Source organism: Periophthalmus magnuspinnatus, chromosome 4 (genome assembly GCF_009829125.3).
Source record: "Periophthalmus magnuspinnatus isolate fPerMag1 chromosome 4, fPerMag1.2.pri, whole genome shotgun sequence".
Classification (NCBI taxonomy): domain Eukaryota; kingdom Metazoa; phylum Chordata; class Actinopteri; order Gobiiformes; family Gobiidae; genus Periophthalmus; species Periophthalmus magnuspinnatus.
The window spans coordinates 6,797,575-6,816,463 of NC_047129.1; the positions used below are offsets into that span (position 1 = coordinate 6,797,575).

The 18,889-nt window shown below is 38.1% G+C and overlaps 1 protein-coding gene across 2 annotated transcripts in view; it reads left to right on the forward strand.

Annotated features, from left to right (window-relative positions):
• cracd (capping protein inhibiting regulator of actin dynamics) overlaps positions 1-18,889 on the forward strand; it is a 24,247-nt gene continuing 5,358 nt past the window's right edge. The window contains exons 1-6 of one of the 2 annotated variants that reach the window (XM_055221165.1): positions 1-115; positions 14,827-14,995; positions 15,784-15,925; positions 17,007-17,180; positions 17,469-17,678; positions 18,182-18,847. In XM_055221165.1, coding sequence (XP_055077140.1) covers positions 15,884-15,925; positions 17,007-17,180; positions 17,469-17,678; positions 18,182-18,847 — 1,092 coding nt within the window. In that variant the 5' untranslated portion in view covers positions 1-115; positions 14,827-14,995; positions 15,784-15,883. Of the gene's footprint in view, positions 116-14,728; positions 14,996-15,783; positions 15,926-17,006; positions 17,181-17,468; positions 17,679-18,181; positions 18,848-18,889 lie in introns of those variants that run through there. The other variant, XM_033965373.2, reaches the window with a different exon arrangement.

Below are 18,889 nucleotides of genomic sequence, written 5' to 3' on the forward strand. Positions count from 1 at the left end.
TGCCTCCTCCCTCCGCGCCTATCTCCTGTCGTGCACCCGCAGCATCAGCAACACAATAGAGTCGTGGGCTCTACCTCCACACGAGCGGCGAGGACGAGGAATAGCGTCCAAAAAGGTGTCGTGCTATTTTGTTCATTTCTTCCATGTTTATACCGTCCGTGCGTCTCTTGTTGTCCAGTCTCGCGTCACTGGTGACCTTGCATCGCGCACCTCTCAATCCTTATCGATTCGCACACATTGTACGGTTGCCTCCACTTCATCTTGTAGCTGATTTGCGCTTGTGTGAATTGGGCTGGTGCATGCTTTTTCATCTGACCTGAATGCGTAAAAGCGCTGTCAACATGCCAATTTTCAACCAAATGTTGTTTATATTTTTCAGTACAGTGTCCCACACTGTTCAACGAAATGTCCTAAATCTAAAGGCTAGTTTCTTTGTTCTCTATGTGCATTTATGTGCGCCTTGCATCCGCTAATCTGTCATTAACGCTGCGTATTGATCCATGCTTTTGCTCTTTGTTGATGATGCTGGCTTTCACTGTATAAGCACTCTCTTAAGATAGTCAACATGGTTATGTACATGTCAGGTGGAATGCATTCACGGACAGTCTCTATGGTGTGGGCCTCAATGTGCAAAATGAAATTATGGATCTCTTAAATCAATCTTGCGCGCTGTCAGCGGTATTGGCGTGTGCTACAGAGACCCAGTTGTGAAGAGAGTGGAAAACATTATGCCAGGGTAAACCGTTATGTAGGATTTATGTCTGCTGCTGTGTCTGTGGCTCTAGATACAAGTCAATGCTGTGGTGCTTATCACCTGGTTAAGAGACAGTCACTGGAGAGGCAGTTACAGTTTGTGCATTATAGAGTTGTGTATCTACAGATAGGGATGGAACAAAAAAAAAAAGTAAAGTAGGTCCTACCATTGTAATTTTAAACAGCCATTAGTAAATTTGAAGTTAACATAGTGAGATTCTTGAGGATGAGATTCCTTAAAATGGATAGGATCTGTAATGAGTGCATTTGAGGGGTATTTTATGTTATATGTTTTGGAGAAGTTAGGCATAAGAGGAAAGCCTACAACAAGATTTGGTTGTAGTGAAAAAGGACTTGAAAATAGATGAAAGAACATAACTTATTTCACTTTTTGATTTGACATAGATATGTCAATTTTGCAGTTTGTGGACAAAAAGTAGAACTAACAGACTCTTTTGTGTAAGATTTCACATTTTCTTATGTCATCTGCATTTACTGGATGGTTAACCTGACAATAACAGCTTACAAAATTTTATACAGTTTTGCATTATAGTTTATGTTGGATTCAAAACCAAAACGTGAGCATTCAAAGTCATCCATCAAGTGACAAACATAGTCCATACATTCAAATGTCATAACAACAGAAGGGCATTAGTTGATCGCTGATAATGGCCTGGGTCCATTTGGTCTCAGCCAGGTTGATGATTGGGATTGTGAGATTGGATTGCACAGTAAACAATGCTGTCATCAGAGAAAAGCTGACTCACAAACACATTTAATGAACATATGGAGAGGACATTTTATGCAAAACCTCCAGTTCTCTTACTCATATTTCCTGCCCTGACTCCAGACTGTAACTATTGATTAGAATGTAAGCACAAGGGCTGACTCAGGCTACTGTAGATTCACTGTGTAAAGGACCGTCTATATGTGCTGCAGTGTCCAGGCCATTCCACGACTCATCAAACTAATTATGCAGACATTTTGCATACCAAGTAAAGTGATCTTTCTCCTACATTTACACTGGAAGTTTAAACATTATGGCCAGTTGGGGTGGAGACACTGTTGCCAACTTAGGCTGACTTTGCGTATGACGTTTTAATCCTTAATTCATTTAATAGTTAAATGGTTGCAACCGGAAGAAGAATCTAGATGTTTTAATGCGGTTGTAACTAATGTTCCCTCTAATTTTTCACGAGTCTGAGCAAACACACAAACTCCCTGAGTGGTCCCATGGACCACTGTAAGCAACATCAGACGTGCGCACTGAGGTCATGCTGCATCGCATCCATCCAAGTTAAATGGTTTATTAAAAGAATCAAATTACCGCATTTACATTTCTGTTATAAGACTTTTAATTAAGTGCTTTAGCCAACTTATACAATGAAAATGACAAAAATCTTGCTCATGACCTGTGTAGTATGTTAATGCTATTGGAAGTATAAATATTTAATTTTAACTATAGCAAAACATGAGCTTCCAACCAAACCAAGCCAACTGTAAACTCCAATGTTGAAAACACACTTAACATTTTTATTATAAAGCTCTGACGTATAAGCCATTGTGTGAAGCATTTGCTGTGCACTGAGTGAGATTGTCCTACTGTGTCTGGGAGACAGTCCGGTAACTCTTTTTTGATGTTTACAACTCATAAAGTAGTGACAGTATTCAATGACCAATACACACTGAGAGGAATCTGGGAACATTGGTTGTAACCAGTTTATCTAGATTCTCTAATGGGCAGGTTCCTCCTATGTGATTGTTGTGGCATCTGTTTTCCACATTGTAAAAGTTCATAGTTTCAACCCCTGTTTATATACAACATTTTGAGGAGTTTTCCCATTGAAAAGATAATATTTTGTATGTTTGAAATTGTTAATATCCATGGAAACTGTCCTATTTTTTTCATTCTGAATTCCACGGATAGGTTGCATTTATGATGTACTAGAATATATCGTCATGATTTCAGATGGAGGCATTTGCTATTTCTAATAGAAATAACCTTTATGAAATTTATGAAAAGGTTGAACCTTGATTATATTTGATAGGTATAGGATCTAGAGACTTACAATGTCATATTAATCATATGGCATAAAGTTCTTTCAACTAACAACAATCATTCTTTTATAATTGAATTGTGGTTTCACCTTATATTTGTGAAGACAATTAACTTTTTGCCAGTTTTCATTTCAGGTGGATGTGCTGAGTAATTACAGAAAAAAATGGATTACTATTTGAGCACTCAACAGAAGGACAAAAATTGTGGCCAGGAGAAACTACTTCTGCACATAACTTCTCTGTTCTGTTATACGTATTTTAAACTTTATTTTCATAATTATTTTAATTTCATTTTTCATCTTTTCATCTTTCAAAACCAGTCAGACTTGTCCATTTTAGCCTGACGTCTTTTAGTACATACTGTACAATCCCTATGATAAAGAGTCAAGGACTGCCCTACATCTACAACACCAAACATACTGTAAATCTGATCTATAACCAACCACTACTGCTATTATTACAACTAATATTATTATTTTCTGTAGTTATTTGGTCCACTGAAATATTGAATGCCAGGTTGAATTTAGCACTCCAGGTATTAATATCTGTACAGATCACCTAAGTCGCCTTCACTAAATGTCAAGTATCACGCTAATGCTAACAGCTGCATATGTGCCTGTCCTTATGTGTGTGGATGTGATATTATTGTGCATGTTTACCACCGGAGGGAGACTATTTCTGTTCTCAGTCAGTCAACCAGCTCAGTGTCTTTGAAGTGTGAGGCTGCTGCTGTATTAGAAGCACCAGAACAGGTTCCTAGCCCCATCATTAGCATAGCACTGAGAGGATGCCAAAGATCTGCTGGGGGAGGGAGATGAGAGAGAGAGGAGGGTGGGGGTGAACGATAGTAGGTACAATGCTGCAATAAAAGCTACAGGCTACTGAAAACTACAAGGATGAATGAAATTAGTATAATTTTAGTTTAGTTTTGTCTTTGGTCTTTGCTTTGTCTAGGATAAATATTCCATATTATCCATTAGGGATGCGGCCCTTGAGCCATTTAGTAGATATATTGGTCTATGGCACCTTAGTAGATCAAAGTTTATAGTAGTCGATTCATTATTTAATTTAGATTATAAAGAATTATACGTTAACAGCAGAAAGGAGAAGGTAGTAAATGGATTAGTTGAAGATTTGGGAGTGAATCCTGTGTTTAATCTGCATTTGTCCATCTCAATACACATTTCCAAGTTGTTTTTACATGAACTCAACATGCAGTTGTAGCATTTTGAATACAGTTACATGGTTAGATTATAGAGGTAATGAATAGTTTGAGAGCTTTTGTCACACCCTCTTTTAGTTGACTAATTGATCGTCAGGGCGTCTTTAGTCGACCAACAATTTCTTCATATTATCCATATTACTGTAAAATAATTATATTTTGACAGTTTTAAAAAAGCTTGGTTTGTTCATCAGTAGTTCTTCAATTACTTCGATTCATCTTGGTACTCCATGTATCCAGGTTGGCAGTACAGATAGTTAATCAAAGCTTGTATGAACTGATAGATAGTGAAATGGACTCTAATAGTATTGCCATTAAGCCTGTAAACAATAATGAAACATTATGATATAAGGGGTACAGCCACATTAAAGCTTATCATATCCACTACTAAACACAGTGAATCCAGACTACCTTGTATAATCTCCACTGACTGCACATCTGACCCTCTATAATGTAATATTGCCTGTATTGCAGTGCACCACATAGACCAATAATTATTATATAAACTTATCGTTTGATATATAAAAGCTGGAGCAATATATTTTGGGCCTCAATATTCAAAGTGAGTACTTTTTCTTTGCAAAAGTGGAGAGATTTTGGGTATTTTTGTTGTAATATGATCAAATTTGAGCTGTAAGCGTGAATATGTCCCTTTTATGACAAATTATTGGTACATGCTATTTGTTTGTTGTTGCTCATGTCTTTTAATGAAACAGTCTATTTAAAAATTGCTGGGATTATCTTGTTTTATTTATGTCTTAATTAGTGGCATAAAGTAGTTTCAGTACTGTATTATCGTTTATCGTGCTTCAAAATGTGTTATCGTGACAGGTCTAAGACCACATGATGGGGCTTTGTAAAAACAATAATAACATGTGTATGGACAGTTACAGTCAGGCCCCACAGTGAGCGTCTTTGTGGAGATGGTCTGTTGAAAGGCTGAATGCCGCTCTGTTCTCACGCGCCGGAGGAAACAACGCATCACTTTGTGCCTCCTCAGCAGCTCTCAGACTGGCCCTGTACTCGCTGACACACCTTCTACTTTCAGAGTCTAAGAATATACAGTACTGGGCAAAGGTCTTATGCAGGTGGGAACAAGGCAAATATGTTTTGAAAATGTCAGGCAGCAGTGTGATTCAAATCGATGTTAAGGTCCAAAAGTTATACGATGGCAGTTAAAATGAATGTGATACTGTGTGGGTCATTTTCTATATTAGACACTGCTGGTGTGTTTGCTCTGTCATAAATATTGAATCCTCTTACTACTCACAAAAACAAAAAAGTTTGATGAACTTAAACAAGCAATAGGGCATTCAACACATCTAGTTTTGTTTATTAGTTTAATGAACAGGGATCATCTCCATCCATGGAAATAAGCCAACTGTTGGTGTAATGGCAACATTTTCTGAGGTATTTTTGATCAGTGAAACACCCATAATTTGATAGTTCCTAAATAAGTTTAATGTCATAATGTGGAACATTCCAGATTCCATTTCAAATCTAAATCAAGAGCAAATACCCAGCCATCGTTAAGCCACCACTAAACCCCCAATGCCATTCCATAAGTATATGGAGCACTGTAAGACATGCTCAGTACATCCTGTAAATATCACCTGAATAATCGTTTTTGTTTACTTTTTTTTTGCCACTGTGAGACGTGAGACATGATTTTTCAATATTTTTACTGTTGCGAGGTGGAACCACCCCAGCATCTTGTCAAAGGTCACCATATTCTCCAAACTGAAGCACCTGCTGTACTATACATCTCTTGTGCCACTCTTTTACATTACTCCACGTGACTGCGCTTTGAGGGAACAATCAATTTTTCATACATACAGTAAGAGTGGATGTTTGGCTGTGGTGCTCGGCCTGCCTACACACTCATAGTAAAGGCTCTTCTCTCCCTCACATAAACTGCTGCTGACACCTGACGCCAGGTATTGCCCTAGATGCGCAGTGACAGCAGGCAGGTGGAACAGTGGGGCTCTCTTGTACGACCTGCTCACATCAGCCACGGCACGGTAAGACATGCAAACTCACTATTTAGGCTACACTTGGACTTTATATAGGTTATATATCAAAGGCACTGTGCTTAATATTTCATAGTGCAAGTTGACCTGTCTTGCCCATTAACGTGAGAGGTTTGTATATCCTAAAATGTCTATAATTCAATACAATAATAATTGTTTCAGACATTTTTACACATTTTATCTTAAAGCCTGTTTATCTGTGAATGAATAGGCACAACGTGTTATTGACCAGTGGAGAAGGCTGAGTTTATAACACTTCTTTTAGCACATTCTCTCCTTCTGCACTTTGAATATGGACAGACATTGTTTTTGTTTTTTTCTGCATTTTGATCGATTATTGAAACTAATAGGGATGCATTTTAATAGTACCAGTAAGTCTGTCTCTCTTCTTTTTGTGTGACATTTTGACAGGGCCAGAGGCAAAACTGTCAGCCTATTATATGATACCCTAATGACTGGTGGATTTGGATGTTTTCACAAGTTTGTTTAAAAAGAGCACGCAGACAGTAGGTAGTCCATTATTTGTAGTCTTTATTGAATGCACTTGAACCAAGAAACACAACATCATTGTATGTTATAGTTCGGCCTAGTTTGTCTTTCTGTCATAGACATTGCTACTGTACTCTACCAGACTGTGTGCTTAGTTTGTATCTTGTGTATATTTCTAATGGGTCGTCCTTACTCTTGACATGTTTTAATGGTTAGAAGAAGCTTCTCAGCTTAGTTTGGTAAGGTGTTGCTAATGTTGCCCTGATGAACACTCACAACACAGCTAATGGGTAAACAATTTAGTTTATGAACAACATTTATGCTAATGCTAGAGTCTGCAGATGTGTTCTGCCTGCAAGACCTTCAATGAAAAAAATCACCTTCTCCTGTATATTAGAAATAATATGGAGGGTAAACCTATAGTTGTATCATTTAGTAGATAGCTCTAGGTATAATGATTAGGCTGTTACCTCAATCCTGCTTATCCCACTTTGGTTTAGGATATTCCACCAGGAAACCCAGCACTCGCGTGTGTTGTTTTTGTCCACTTGAGCGTTGAACTGTTGGGTAGAGTGGAAATATTAACCACGTGCCTGTAATACTAGCTGCAGGCTCCTTTAATGTCCATTGTTTCTCCGCACGGCCTTTGGATAAATACAGAAAAGACAAATGCTGAGGACACCAACAAGCATAAAGCCGGGATAAAACTCTTATGTAACTACAGTTATGGTTAATGCATGGCTTTTCAATGGGAGCATAGGGCCTTATGGTCTATGTATGACTGAAGATCTGCTGGTTTAGTTTTGGTTTAGCTTAGTCCCTAGACCTGTTTTAGTTCTGGTTTAGACTTTAGACTGATTTGGTCCTGACCTATTCCTAAACCAGGTGATCTATATCTGGATTTGTTTTGGGTTGGGTTTATCCTGGTTTAGTACTTCGGTCCTTGGTTCTAGTTTTATTGATTTTTTTTAATTAGTCCTGGTTGATTTTATTCAGTAATATTTCTGCATAAATACTGTGCACTTATTAAACACGGATTAGTTCTGATTCAGGTTACTTTTAGTACCTTTTGTACTTTTGACTATTCTGTACTTGAAACCCTAATATTTTCTCGATTCTTTTATTTGATGATTAAGTTGTTGGTGTTCAGCCTGCAGTGATGCATGTTACTGCTTGTAATGCAACGTGAATGTGGATCAGTCATTAAAGTGAGTTGATACTTGACAACAGGCTGAGCAAAACTAATTACTATTTTTTTTTTCCATACACCTCTCCGTTTATCAAGTCCTATCAGTTACATCCACAGCTCTGCAATTCACCAATATAGTGGTAACCAAATGATCACATTGTTTTGTGTGTGTCATGTTTTTAAAGCAATGAAGTCAGTGAGTTGGGAAATTAAAATTGTGTTAATTTATTGCCAACATTCCAGACTAAGTAATAGCATCTCCATGAACACGAGCAGGTGATGTACCCTCCTACAGAGTTACATAGTGCACCTTTAACTATAACACACACAAAAAATGTAATAATAAACTTCTTTTAATATGGGAAATTAAACATAGCATCATGAGACTGTTAATTTCTCCTCGTGGTGAAGTTGCCACATCAACACTTTTAGCAGCTGTAAAAGCAGAGTAATTAATCACCGCACACCTCTTATGTTTATTTTCCATATTCAAAACTGGCCTGACCTCAACCTTTACAGTGTGCACTAAGGGACAAAAATAATCCACTCCTTCATTGTCTTGGCTCCTAGCATCAGCTCAAACCCAAATACAGCTTTAAATGAAAGGTGGGTTACATTTAGTAGTGAAGTGAATGGAGTATGGGAAATTGAAAGCAGATGTTGAGCAGAGCTGTCAGATAAGGTGTCCAGAGGAAGACCAAAGAGGAGATTGTTGCAGTGACAAAGTGAAGAAGTGCTAATTTTGACAACAAATGTTTTGGGTTTTTTGGGGTTTTTCTTTTAGCTTTTTTATCTTTAGTCTAGTTTCAGTAGGTGAAATGCGTGTACATTTACCAGAAGTATGTATATTTTTTGTTCAAATTATGGTGGTAATTATACTGTACTATCCTTCTTCCACATGTACAAAGACTTGTTCCTGAGATGTTGAGTCTGTATGGTTTGGTTTGGAAATGAACAGGACTACTACTTACAATCTACTAAAATTTCTGTATTTTTTTTAGGTTTTGTTATTTAGTTTTTTAGTCAGCAATATTACAAAACTAACATTGGTTGGAGGACATTAAGATCTAGCTCTACTTGAGAAGGCCTAATATTCTCTGTTTACATGCCTGGCTGTCTGGAGAGTTTGTACTCATTGTAGCCTGAAGTGAGAGTGAGAGGGTCGTTCAGAGTATCACTGTGTCTGGCTGTAATCACGTTGTCATGGTAGCCAGAACTGTGTGAGAATAGAAGTTGCACCGTGCTGCAAAGTAAGTTATGAAATGTATTTTTATTTCCCCAGTATTTATTTATTATAATGGTTATAGTAATAATGGTTTTAGTTAAATTGTTAACTCTTTGATTCTAGTGTCACCCTATGTATACTGTCATTGAGCAAGACACTTCACTCTTCTTGCCTATGATAAACTCAGCCTTCTGTGAATTTGTTATATGAGTGATGGTCAAAGTCCTTTGGCACGGATTGACAGCCTTTGACAGAGCCATGGCAGGTATGATATCAGGAGTGGCTTACTACCACTGAATAAGGGGAATGAATGAATAATGCAATGTAAAGCACTTTGAGAATGAAGAGGGGCACAAGATTATTATTAGCATACGTGTTTATAAATCCAACCTGCTCTTTCTCTCACATTTCCCCTAAAGTTACAATAGAGGCAGGAGCATCTGTTTTGTCTGCGTAAAATAATCTTTGCGTAACCAGACAAATCAACTTTCACTGCAGTGGTTAGCAGTCTACCTAGGCTGATAGGAATGGCCAATGGACATAGGGCTCCAGTTGCTAATATGTTGCAGGACTGTGACACTAATCAGTCATTTCAAGTGGCTCCTCCCACATACCAATTGTTCACTGTGTTTCCATTTATACTTGTACCACATGGCATTACCTCATTAAAACAGCCTGTCAGCAGCTCATCAAGTTCATTTTTGGGGAGACACAGTTCATTGTTTACTTGCTTTATCGCAGTAATATATGTAATCATAGAAAGGTTACAAAAATCCTGTATTTATATATTGTATAATAAATATTTCATATATATTCAATGTAGAGCTGTAGCCCTGTGTACACGCTGATGCCTCCCTCTCAGATATCATTTCCCTTGCAGAGTTTGTCTTCTGCACAAAACACATAAAGACGTCTGCAAAGACAGAACTGACAGACGCTTCACTCAGATATGACCGAACAAACAATACAAGAATAGAGAATGGAGGTGGGAGTGGGATTATTCAAGTTTTCTCACTGAAAATATATCTGCAAACATTTGTCCAAAAATGAAATGTATTTTTAGGGAAAGGAGTCAACCCACTCTGTTCCCCATTCAGATCTTATGAGTTACTACCATTTTACGCATTCCTCATATATGATTAGAAAAAGCATATGCACAGTGAACAGCAAGGGAATTTGAACAATTTCTAAGCTAAATATTTGTAAATGTGTGTGTCATTCCAATGCCACTATCACACTGGTCAGACACAGGTATGTCTTGTTTATTAAAACTATTAAAGTCCTTTTGTTGTTGCACGAGAGATGCTTGTTTGTACAAGGCCAAAATCACTCAAATTCATATTTTTTGCTTGAACAATTTGAGGACAAAATGCCACTTACTATGAGTGTAGGGTTGCTAGAGATTTACTAACAACCATATAACATATTAGGGTGGTCAAAAAAGAAATTAAAATTAGTATTGAAACTAGATATTCTGTTGTCTAAAGACTGTTTTTTATTATCATTGTGGTATCAAATTGTATTGGGTATCAAGTCTATTCCTGAGTATCAAAATCAATTTTTTTCCACCATATCATATCAATACTTGTATTATATGGCACTATAAGATTTGCATATCTCTTAAATTCACGTGGCACTAGTGGCAATGCTATGCTGGTATTTTGGTTTGCTTTGTGGTCTACTGTAGAGCAGCAGCCAAAGTCGGTCCTAGCACAGATAACTGTAAGCCTGTTTTCTGCTTGTTCTGTTCTGGTCGCTGGGACAAAGAGCTCCTTTTTCTGGGCGAGACATGAGTGAAAGAGTGTTTGAGTCTCTGTCCCATCGGGAGAGGAGGCCTATGGCATGCTGATCCCACTGGGGACAGACACTCTCTTAGGATGGCCCATCTCGCACACACTGTTGTCTTCCTGTTGTGTTTAATGTTAAGTTGCCTTGTGTTTTGGTACACAGACATTTCCTCAGCGCTTAAAAAAGCTCTGGCTAGTAGCTGGTGAGAGGTGCCTAATAGTTACAGAAGTAATCGGGTGGGTTTTGTCTCAAGATCAAATTTGTGCCCTGTGAAATTTGTGTGAATATCATTTTTGGTATAGTTTTGCCTGATTTTGCAAATAGTGTCACTTTTAACCTCGGAATACCTTTTACAAATTGTTAGATTCACTCAGTTCATCATTTCACTGGGTTATATGTCTTTAATTTGAAAATTGTCAAACAGCATCCTCTCCTCTCATTCACTTCCTGCTTCTCTTGCTGCAGCAACCATGGCAACAGATGCCACGGAAACCCAGAGTGACATGAGTTTAGAGGTAACCCAACCCAAGGGCCCAGGTAAACAGGAAAATGTGTTTTGTTTTTTTCTTACAGCAACAGTTCAGGATTTAATTTTAACTGTTGACTAGTCTAGCCTCTTTAAGTAATGCATGGTGTGTGGTGAGTTTGACTATTTGTGAATTGTGTGCTGTGGTTTCCTTTGTTGCTACAGTTTGAAATGTGTTTTATTTATATTTCTATTGCTGTATCTGTCATAACTAATTAATTTTAAACAATTTGTTGGGGTCCAAAGTTATGTAAGACAAACCTAAGCATCTAGCATGGTAATGTGCACTTCCATTTTGCTTTAAAAAATGGGAAAATATCGGGTACAGTACCTTTAATATATATAGAGCCTATATATTGACCTATGTACAATGATTTTTGAATGATCATTTTTAATTCTAATAGTAATAGTCTAATGGTAAAAGTGTTACCGCCATCTTCAGAACGGCAATAGTTAAAAGTTTGTTATGCACAGAAAATATAACCTAGAGTTTAGGATTATGGTGTCACATTTCAGAGATGTTTCAGTTTGCGTCTTGTCAAACCAATGAAGATTTTAAGATACTAAATACAATTTCAAAAATATTTTGACATGCAGTGATACATTTTTCACTTCCGGCAGCTTATCGAGTATTTACTCTGGACAATACTACTTGACAATACTAACAAACTAAAGATATCTTCTCCACCAGATTAACAATCAATAATAATAATAATAATAATAATAATAATAATCATCATCATCATCATCATCATCATCTCATTATCTCTATTACTTTGGGTCAATACTCTTTCATATATGCAGTTTTGGTCCTTAGAGAGCCCATGTGCAGTCAAAGCATGATTTAGACTGCAGTGAGAACCCTGACATCCCCATATGGTGTGTGTAATCTGCTGGAGATATCCGCTTCAAAAGGCCTTGATGTGATACAGTCTCCTGTGTCTCTTTTGATTCTGCTTTTGGTGCTAGTTTTGCTCACACCACATGTTAAGATCACCTTTTCACATGGTCTGCATAAAAAACAGGTGCGTTTTCAGGACTAGAGCAGTTCAAAAGTGGAGGAGAAGCAGACGGGAGCAGCAGACAAAGCAGTTAAACAGAGTGATGTGCCATGGCTCCAAAAGTGCCCTGTCCTGTTTCATGCATGAGTGTGTGAGAGAGCCAAGAGCAAAGCATTATGGGATCATCATCAAGTGCAGCGCCTGTGAGAGCATCAGTGCAACATCACATTCTGTCAGCAGTGCACTCTGTTAGCCAACATGCACAACAAAATATTATATAAAGTTTGTATTTTTTATAAAGCTGAAATGATTACATAATTATAAAGTTTATTCATTGATTGATTAAATTATGGTACTATATAAAAGACTACTTGAACAGACAACTTAGCTAGCTATGATATTTTACATTATGCATGGTTAAAAAAGAAAAAAGAGTGTATTGAAAACAAGTAAAGTCAAACTTAAAGCACTGTAGTGAAGTAAATAATGCTAAGAACAATAGCTCCTAGCTACTGACTTGGAAGTTGGTTAGCTGCATAGTGAAGACAGTTTGAGCTCTTACAAAAATGATTTTGATGAAAGTTTAAGCACAAGTGAATCAGAAGGAGTTTGAGCAGCAGAGCTCTGGACTGGAGCGACTAAATATGTGGGATGCATGAAACAAGCACGAATGAAATAACTGTGGGATGAGGATATAACATTGTGAAATGTAAAGTCTAAAATGGTTTACCATGAAATTGAGCTTTACAGCCAATAATGACAGTTTTTTAAATGTGAAGAGTAATGCATGGTGAAGACTGAGGGTTGTGCACTGGTGGGTTCAAGTTGAGCTTTTAAAATTTGTATATTAAAAACAATGTAGTCCACATGTCCATATTATATAAACTTTCACAGTCAATATCACTATTATAACATAAGTTAAAAACTGAAGTCCTTGGCCTCCTTTGACTAAATACTCCGTGTCTAAAACATGCACAACCCATATGTAAACTGTAATGTTTACTTTTTGGCCCCGAATATCTCTTATTCCCCCAGAGAGCAGCATCTCTGTGAGTTCATTGTACCATTTCCCGTGATGCGGCAGTGCTGTGGAGGGTTAGCCAGTGAAATCCCACACCAGTTTCTACTTTTAGCTGTAAAGGGATCTGCGCTGAAGATGTCTGGTGTAGAGTGGCCTTGTAACCTCACCCACTGCACTCTGTGGGCCATGGAACCAACCAGGAAGTAACCTACACATAAATGGCAAAACACTGCTGGCTATTAAAGTATCAATGTTTACACTTGAGTATTACATAAGGTCAATAAACAAGGACATTTGCATGCCACTACTGGGGAAAATTTGCTGATGTTTGCTGTAAAATGTTTGTGCTAATATGCAAAGTATGGATAATATAACAGTACAAAATGTCTTGATGCTCAAATATAGAAATATACCATCTATTTTCCTCACCTACTCGTCCTATTGGTCAGCCTGAGTGAGTGACATGTGAATTTAACCAATCATAGTCAAGTGTGAACTCTCAAAGGAAGAAAACTGTTTTCTTTTTCTCTTAAATCTTTGAGCGAGCATGAGCGAACAAGTTTGTGGTCATGGTTGCTTTAATCCTGCATGTCTTAGTATTCTGCTGCTGTGTCATTAGACAAGCCACTAGGCTGGCCTGGTGTCTCACAAGTTCAACATCATAAAGTATGAGCTTTCTAAATATGCTGCCTATCACCAGAACAAAAATAAATGAGGACTGCACATGGTCATAAACAAGACTAAATCAAATCTAAATCTGGACTAAACTATGGGTGTAAGCCACTAAGAAATGCCCCGCTTCAAAGTAGGACCAACACTTTTATTCTAGTTTAGAATAGAAGAAAACCTTGCCAGTATTTCACTCCACATTTTGAGAACCACTAATTTCCCGGATTCTTGGTTCTGACATAATCGGACATATTTTGACAAACATTTGTTATATAAGGAACTCACACTGTAGAGGATTAAAGGCCAAGGGTGATGTGAAAGTCATTATAAAAATACATGACTTGTCAATCTGGAGCAGTATAGTTTAATCAGTGTAATTAAGTAGCAATGATAACACCAGTTTGAAGCAATGATGTAGTCTCAGGAGGATGGCCCGACCTGCCTCACTGCTTTCCCTGTGTTTGGACTTTAGCAGCTACTTTCACACAAGATACAGTTGTCAGCATTATACAGGACTTTTGATAAGAAACTAATATACAAAATAAGTAGACACTTTATTTACACTTCTGTTCACAAGTTGTTTACATCTGTGAGTAGACCAAGTTGGCATTCAAACCATTATCTTTTTAGTAGGAAATATTTTGTTGTTTATCTGTCTACTTCCTGTATGCGGTCACATCTGAAGACAAGAACGTTCTCATCCCATGTTTTGGTTAAGATTCACTTCCCTTTAAAAGTCGCACTACCTCATTACGTCCCTCTCCACATGTTCTTCGTTTTTATCTGGTGACATAAAGATAGATAGTGGGATTGGCAATGTTTTTATTGTTATGTGTTTTGTGTGTGTGTCCTCAGAGCGAAGACGACAGGGCAAATTCCAGCCGTTCAAACGACTCTTTGGGAAGAAAAAGAGGAGAGACCCCAAAGCCGGGTTTGATGGAGCTGAACTTAAGTCCAGCTTTTCCACAGGAGAGGTGTGCAATGGAGTAGTGTCCGAAGATGAGGAGGCTAGTCAACAACTGAGGTAAGTGTGGGTAGTGGTATTAGTAGCTGTTATAGTGGTCATAACTGTAGTAGTTCTATATAGAGTTTATAAAAAATACACTTGAAATTGGTAAGTAAAATGGTTAAAGTAAACTCAAAAGGTATGAATATATACAATTGCATCACCTCTAGTCTATTGTCCCTGTAGGAAATCAATAAAGAGTTTCAAAATCATGACCTAATTTTAGTGTTATCATGTTCCTTTTCAGACTCCCTTTGTTCTATTTTGAGTGTTTTGCATATTTTAATAACAGCCCAGTGTTTAATGTACCATTCTGTTTTCTTTCCACTCTCTCCTTGCTGTTTTTAGCTTATTTTTTTTAGGTTTCCGTTTTATATATAATTAAATTCAATATTGCGTAAATAACTGTATTTTTTCCCCTGTTAAACACTGTATTATAGTTTGTGCTTATTTAGTCAGTGTAAACAAGACTATGATAAGCTTTCTACATCGTTGCAGCTTGGTTTAGTCAATCACGTGTGGTGTCACAGTGCTAAACTTAACGTCCATAAAGCTGTTATTACACAATCAGCTGAGTAAAGGGTGAGGCTCTGCTCAAATAAAGGTCATAAAAGACCTTAGACAGGCTTAATTGATGTAGTAAAAGTGCTGGTGTGTGGAGAGCCCATTCATTTCTATTGCGGAGAATGATTGAGTGAGCCACACTGCAGCATGTAAGTACAGCCAGTGACAGACGATAATGACATGCTACAGAAAGATGCAATGTTTTAGGTTTTATTTTAAATGTATTTTGTATTTCTTTTTAGGGAGGTGAACCCCATAGGAGCTCGAGCGCTGTCACACGACAGCATCTTTATCCCAGAAGAAACTACCTCCAAACAGGAGGACGGGGACGGAGAGCACACGATGTCCCAGGAAAATGTCTCGGATAAAGTCAGGAATCTACAGGTTAGTCATGGGAAGATATGGATCATTTTGTCAATTATCAATTCAAGTTGCACAGATTAAAGTTTGACCAGTAAAGAACGAGAGTGGGAAATTGCTCTGTACAGTGTCCTTGTTATTATTATTATTATTATTATTATTATTATTATTATTATTATTATTATTATTATTATTATTATTATTATTCATTGCAGAAAATTCATGGTGAACTTATTACCAGCAATGCAAACTTGGTGAATCACTTTTTCCAAACATTTAGATATGGAGCAGTGTGGACAGTGGAGACCAGGTAAAGGTCATTTTAGTAATGAGTATAAAATGTATTATGTAGTATAGTTAGCTGTTTTGTGTTAGTAGTAGTCCTAATAGTAGTAGAAGTACATTTTAACCATTGTTGTACAAGACTTCTTAGGTTAACTATCTTGACTTTTATTGTCCTGGCATTTAACCAGATTGCCTGTTGTCTCCATAAAATATAACAACAATATTAAACTAACCTTGACTTGTGCTTTAGTTTCCATGGATCAGTTGCTACTGATAATAATAATAATTATTATTATTATTTAATAATTATTTTATTTAATGTATTATTTTAATTTAATAATAATAGCAATAATATTTACAATGCTACAATTCAACTAGTGACACAATGAGAAACAAGAAAGCAATCAAGAACAACAAAGACTGAACGTTCGCTTACGTGGGTTTTCACTGGAAGTATGCTGCAAATTGAGCCAGAAATTTTCAGTGACGGGTGAATGACATTAATAGCTTAGAAACAGACTCTTGGCCCTTATATGCTGTATGTCGATGCTTAGGGCTGTGGGGCTCAGTGGTTACAATCCTTGTCCACCAGACATTCAAATTTCGGACATTACTTACTGTTGTTGGGCCTTTGGGCAAGATATTTTGTCCACCTTGTTTAGAGTGAAGGTGGTTTGTGTGTGAGTGGTGGTGCACATCACACCCCAGGGCAGTAGAGTGAGTGAATAATACAATGTAACCCATGTAAAGGTGCTATATAATTTCACAGCATATGCTATCACTGTGCCTCATGCTAAACATCTCTTTTATGATTTGGTAGAGGCAGATTGCATCAAGTATAAAGTTTGGACAGAAGCCCCCCTCTATGCGTAGAAGTGAAGGAGATGAGGGCAGTACAGATGATGAGGAGATTCCCAGGAGTCCCATGAAGGTTCAAGTACAGGCTCAATTCCAGGTCCTGGTCGACGCAGAACTGCCCAAACCAGAGTCAATAGTGAGTCAGCCATTGTCCATCTTCCATCTTCTCTCTATTGTATGTCCAAACTGTCATCAAATTACATACATAATATAGATAAGGTTTAATATATATTATTGCAATATTGAAATGAATGCACAGTTTCACACTGTTCAAGTTAAGTTGTATTAATTAAACCAGCACATGTTTTAAAATAATAATCTATTGTGCTGTCCTACTACATGTACATCTAAGCTTTGTCCATGTGTTTAATTGAAGTTGGATGTTGTTTTATTTATGTCTTTTTTTTTTTTTTTGGATCTCCAGCCCACCCCAGCAGCTGCCCCACACAGTAGCCCTCCAGCGAAGTCTCCCAGATCCAAACGAGTTCTTCCTCCCACCGGGACCATTGAGTCCATAAACCTGGACGCAGTTCCACAGAGCGGCCCTCGTCTGGACAACACAGCGGCAAAACATAAACTGTCGGTCAAACCCAAAAACCAGAGAGTGTCCCGCAAGCACCGGCGTTTCACACAGGTTAGATGTGATGATGGGATGATGGGGGGTCTTTGAAATGAGGGTCTAATACTCTATTACAGTAACCACAGCAACACATCTGGGCTCCCTTTAGATCAGTGAGGCATCATCTTACTGAAATATAAGCTTAGAGTGAAAACAGTGATATAATTCACTCTTAATGGACGTTTAATGTTAAATGATTCAGTCTGAAATCAATATGCACTATACATGTTCTTACAGGAATAATTTAGTATATACCTTAAAGCTGCACTATGTAACTGTTCTGTTCGATCACCTGCTTACTTTGCGTAGAATTTAGAAATAGAGTCACTTGCTTGTTTAATGCAGTTTAATGACATTTGAGAAAAGAAGGTTTCAGACCCTACAGCAGAAAACCTACATAGTGTCCCATTTATTTAGTAAATGGCAAATATACTGACCTGAACTTGGAAGTCTGCAATATTTACAAGTATGTCAGCAACATGTATTAGTTTGGGCTAAAATGAGCTTTTCTGTCCCAGGACCTACAGGATGTGTCTATCCCAGGTGTGCTGGAGGAGGACTCTGAGGCTCCCTGTTTCTCTGCTGCTAACGTCCAGCGCAGAGCATCAGCCACAGAGCCACTCCAGCCCTCAGAGAGCCTAAGGAGGAGACAACATGAGGAGGAAGTGTGGAAGAGGAGGGAGGAAGAGGAGAGGAGACGAGCGGAGGAAGAAAGGAAACAAGCCGAAGAGCAGAGGATTAGAGAGTTAGAGGAGGAGAGGAGACGCAGGGAGGAGGAAAGGGTTCATAGAGAGGCAGAGGAGCGGAGAGCAAGAGAGGAGCTGCTGCGGCAACAGAGAGAGGAAGAGGAGAGGAAACGAGCCGAGGAGGAAAGAAAGAAACGTGAAGAAGAGGAGCGGAGGAGGCGAGAGGAGGAGGAAGCGAGGAGGCAGCAGGAACTACTTGAGAAGCGACTGAGGGAGGAAGAGGAAGCAAGAAAAAGGAAGGAAGAAGAGGAGAGAAAGAGGAGAGAGGAGGAGGAAGCAAGGAAGAGGAAAGAGGAAGAGGAGAGAAGGAAACAACAGGAGGAGGAGAGAGTGAGGAAAGAGAGAGAGGAGGAGCTGAGGTGGAGGGAGATGGAGGAGAGACAGAAGCCGTTTTCATTCAAGGTGTCATCTGGAGAGAAGCAAATCCTGTTCCAAAAGGTAACACGTCAAGACTATTTATTGTGGTCCAAAAGAATGCGA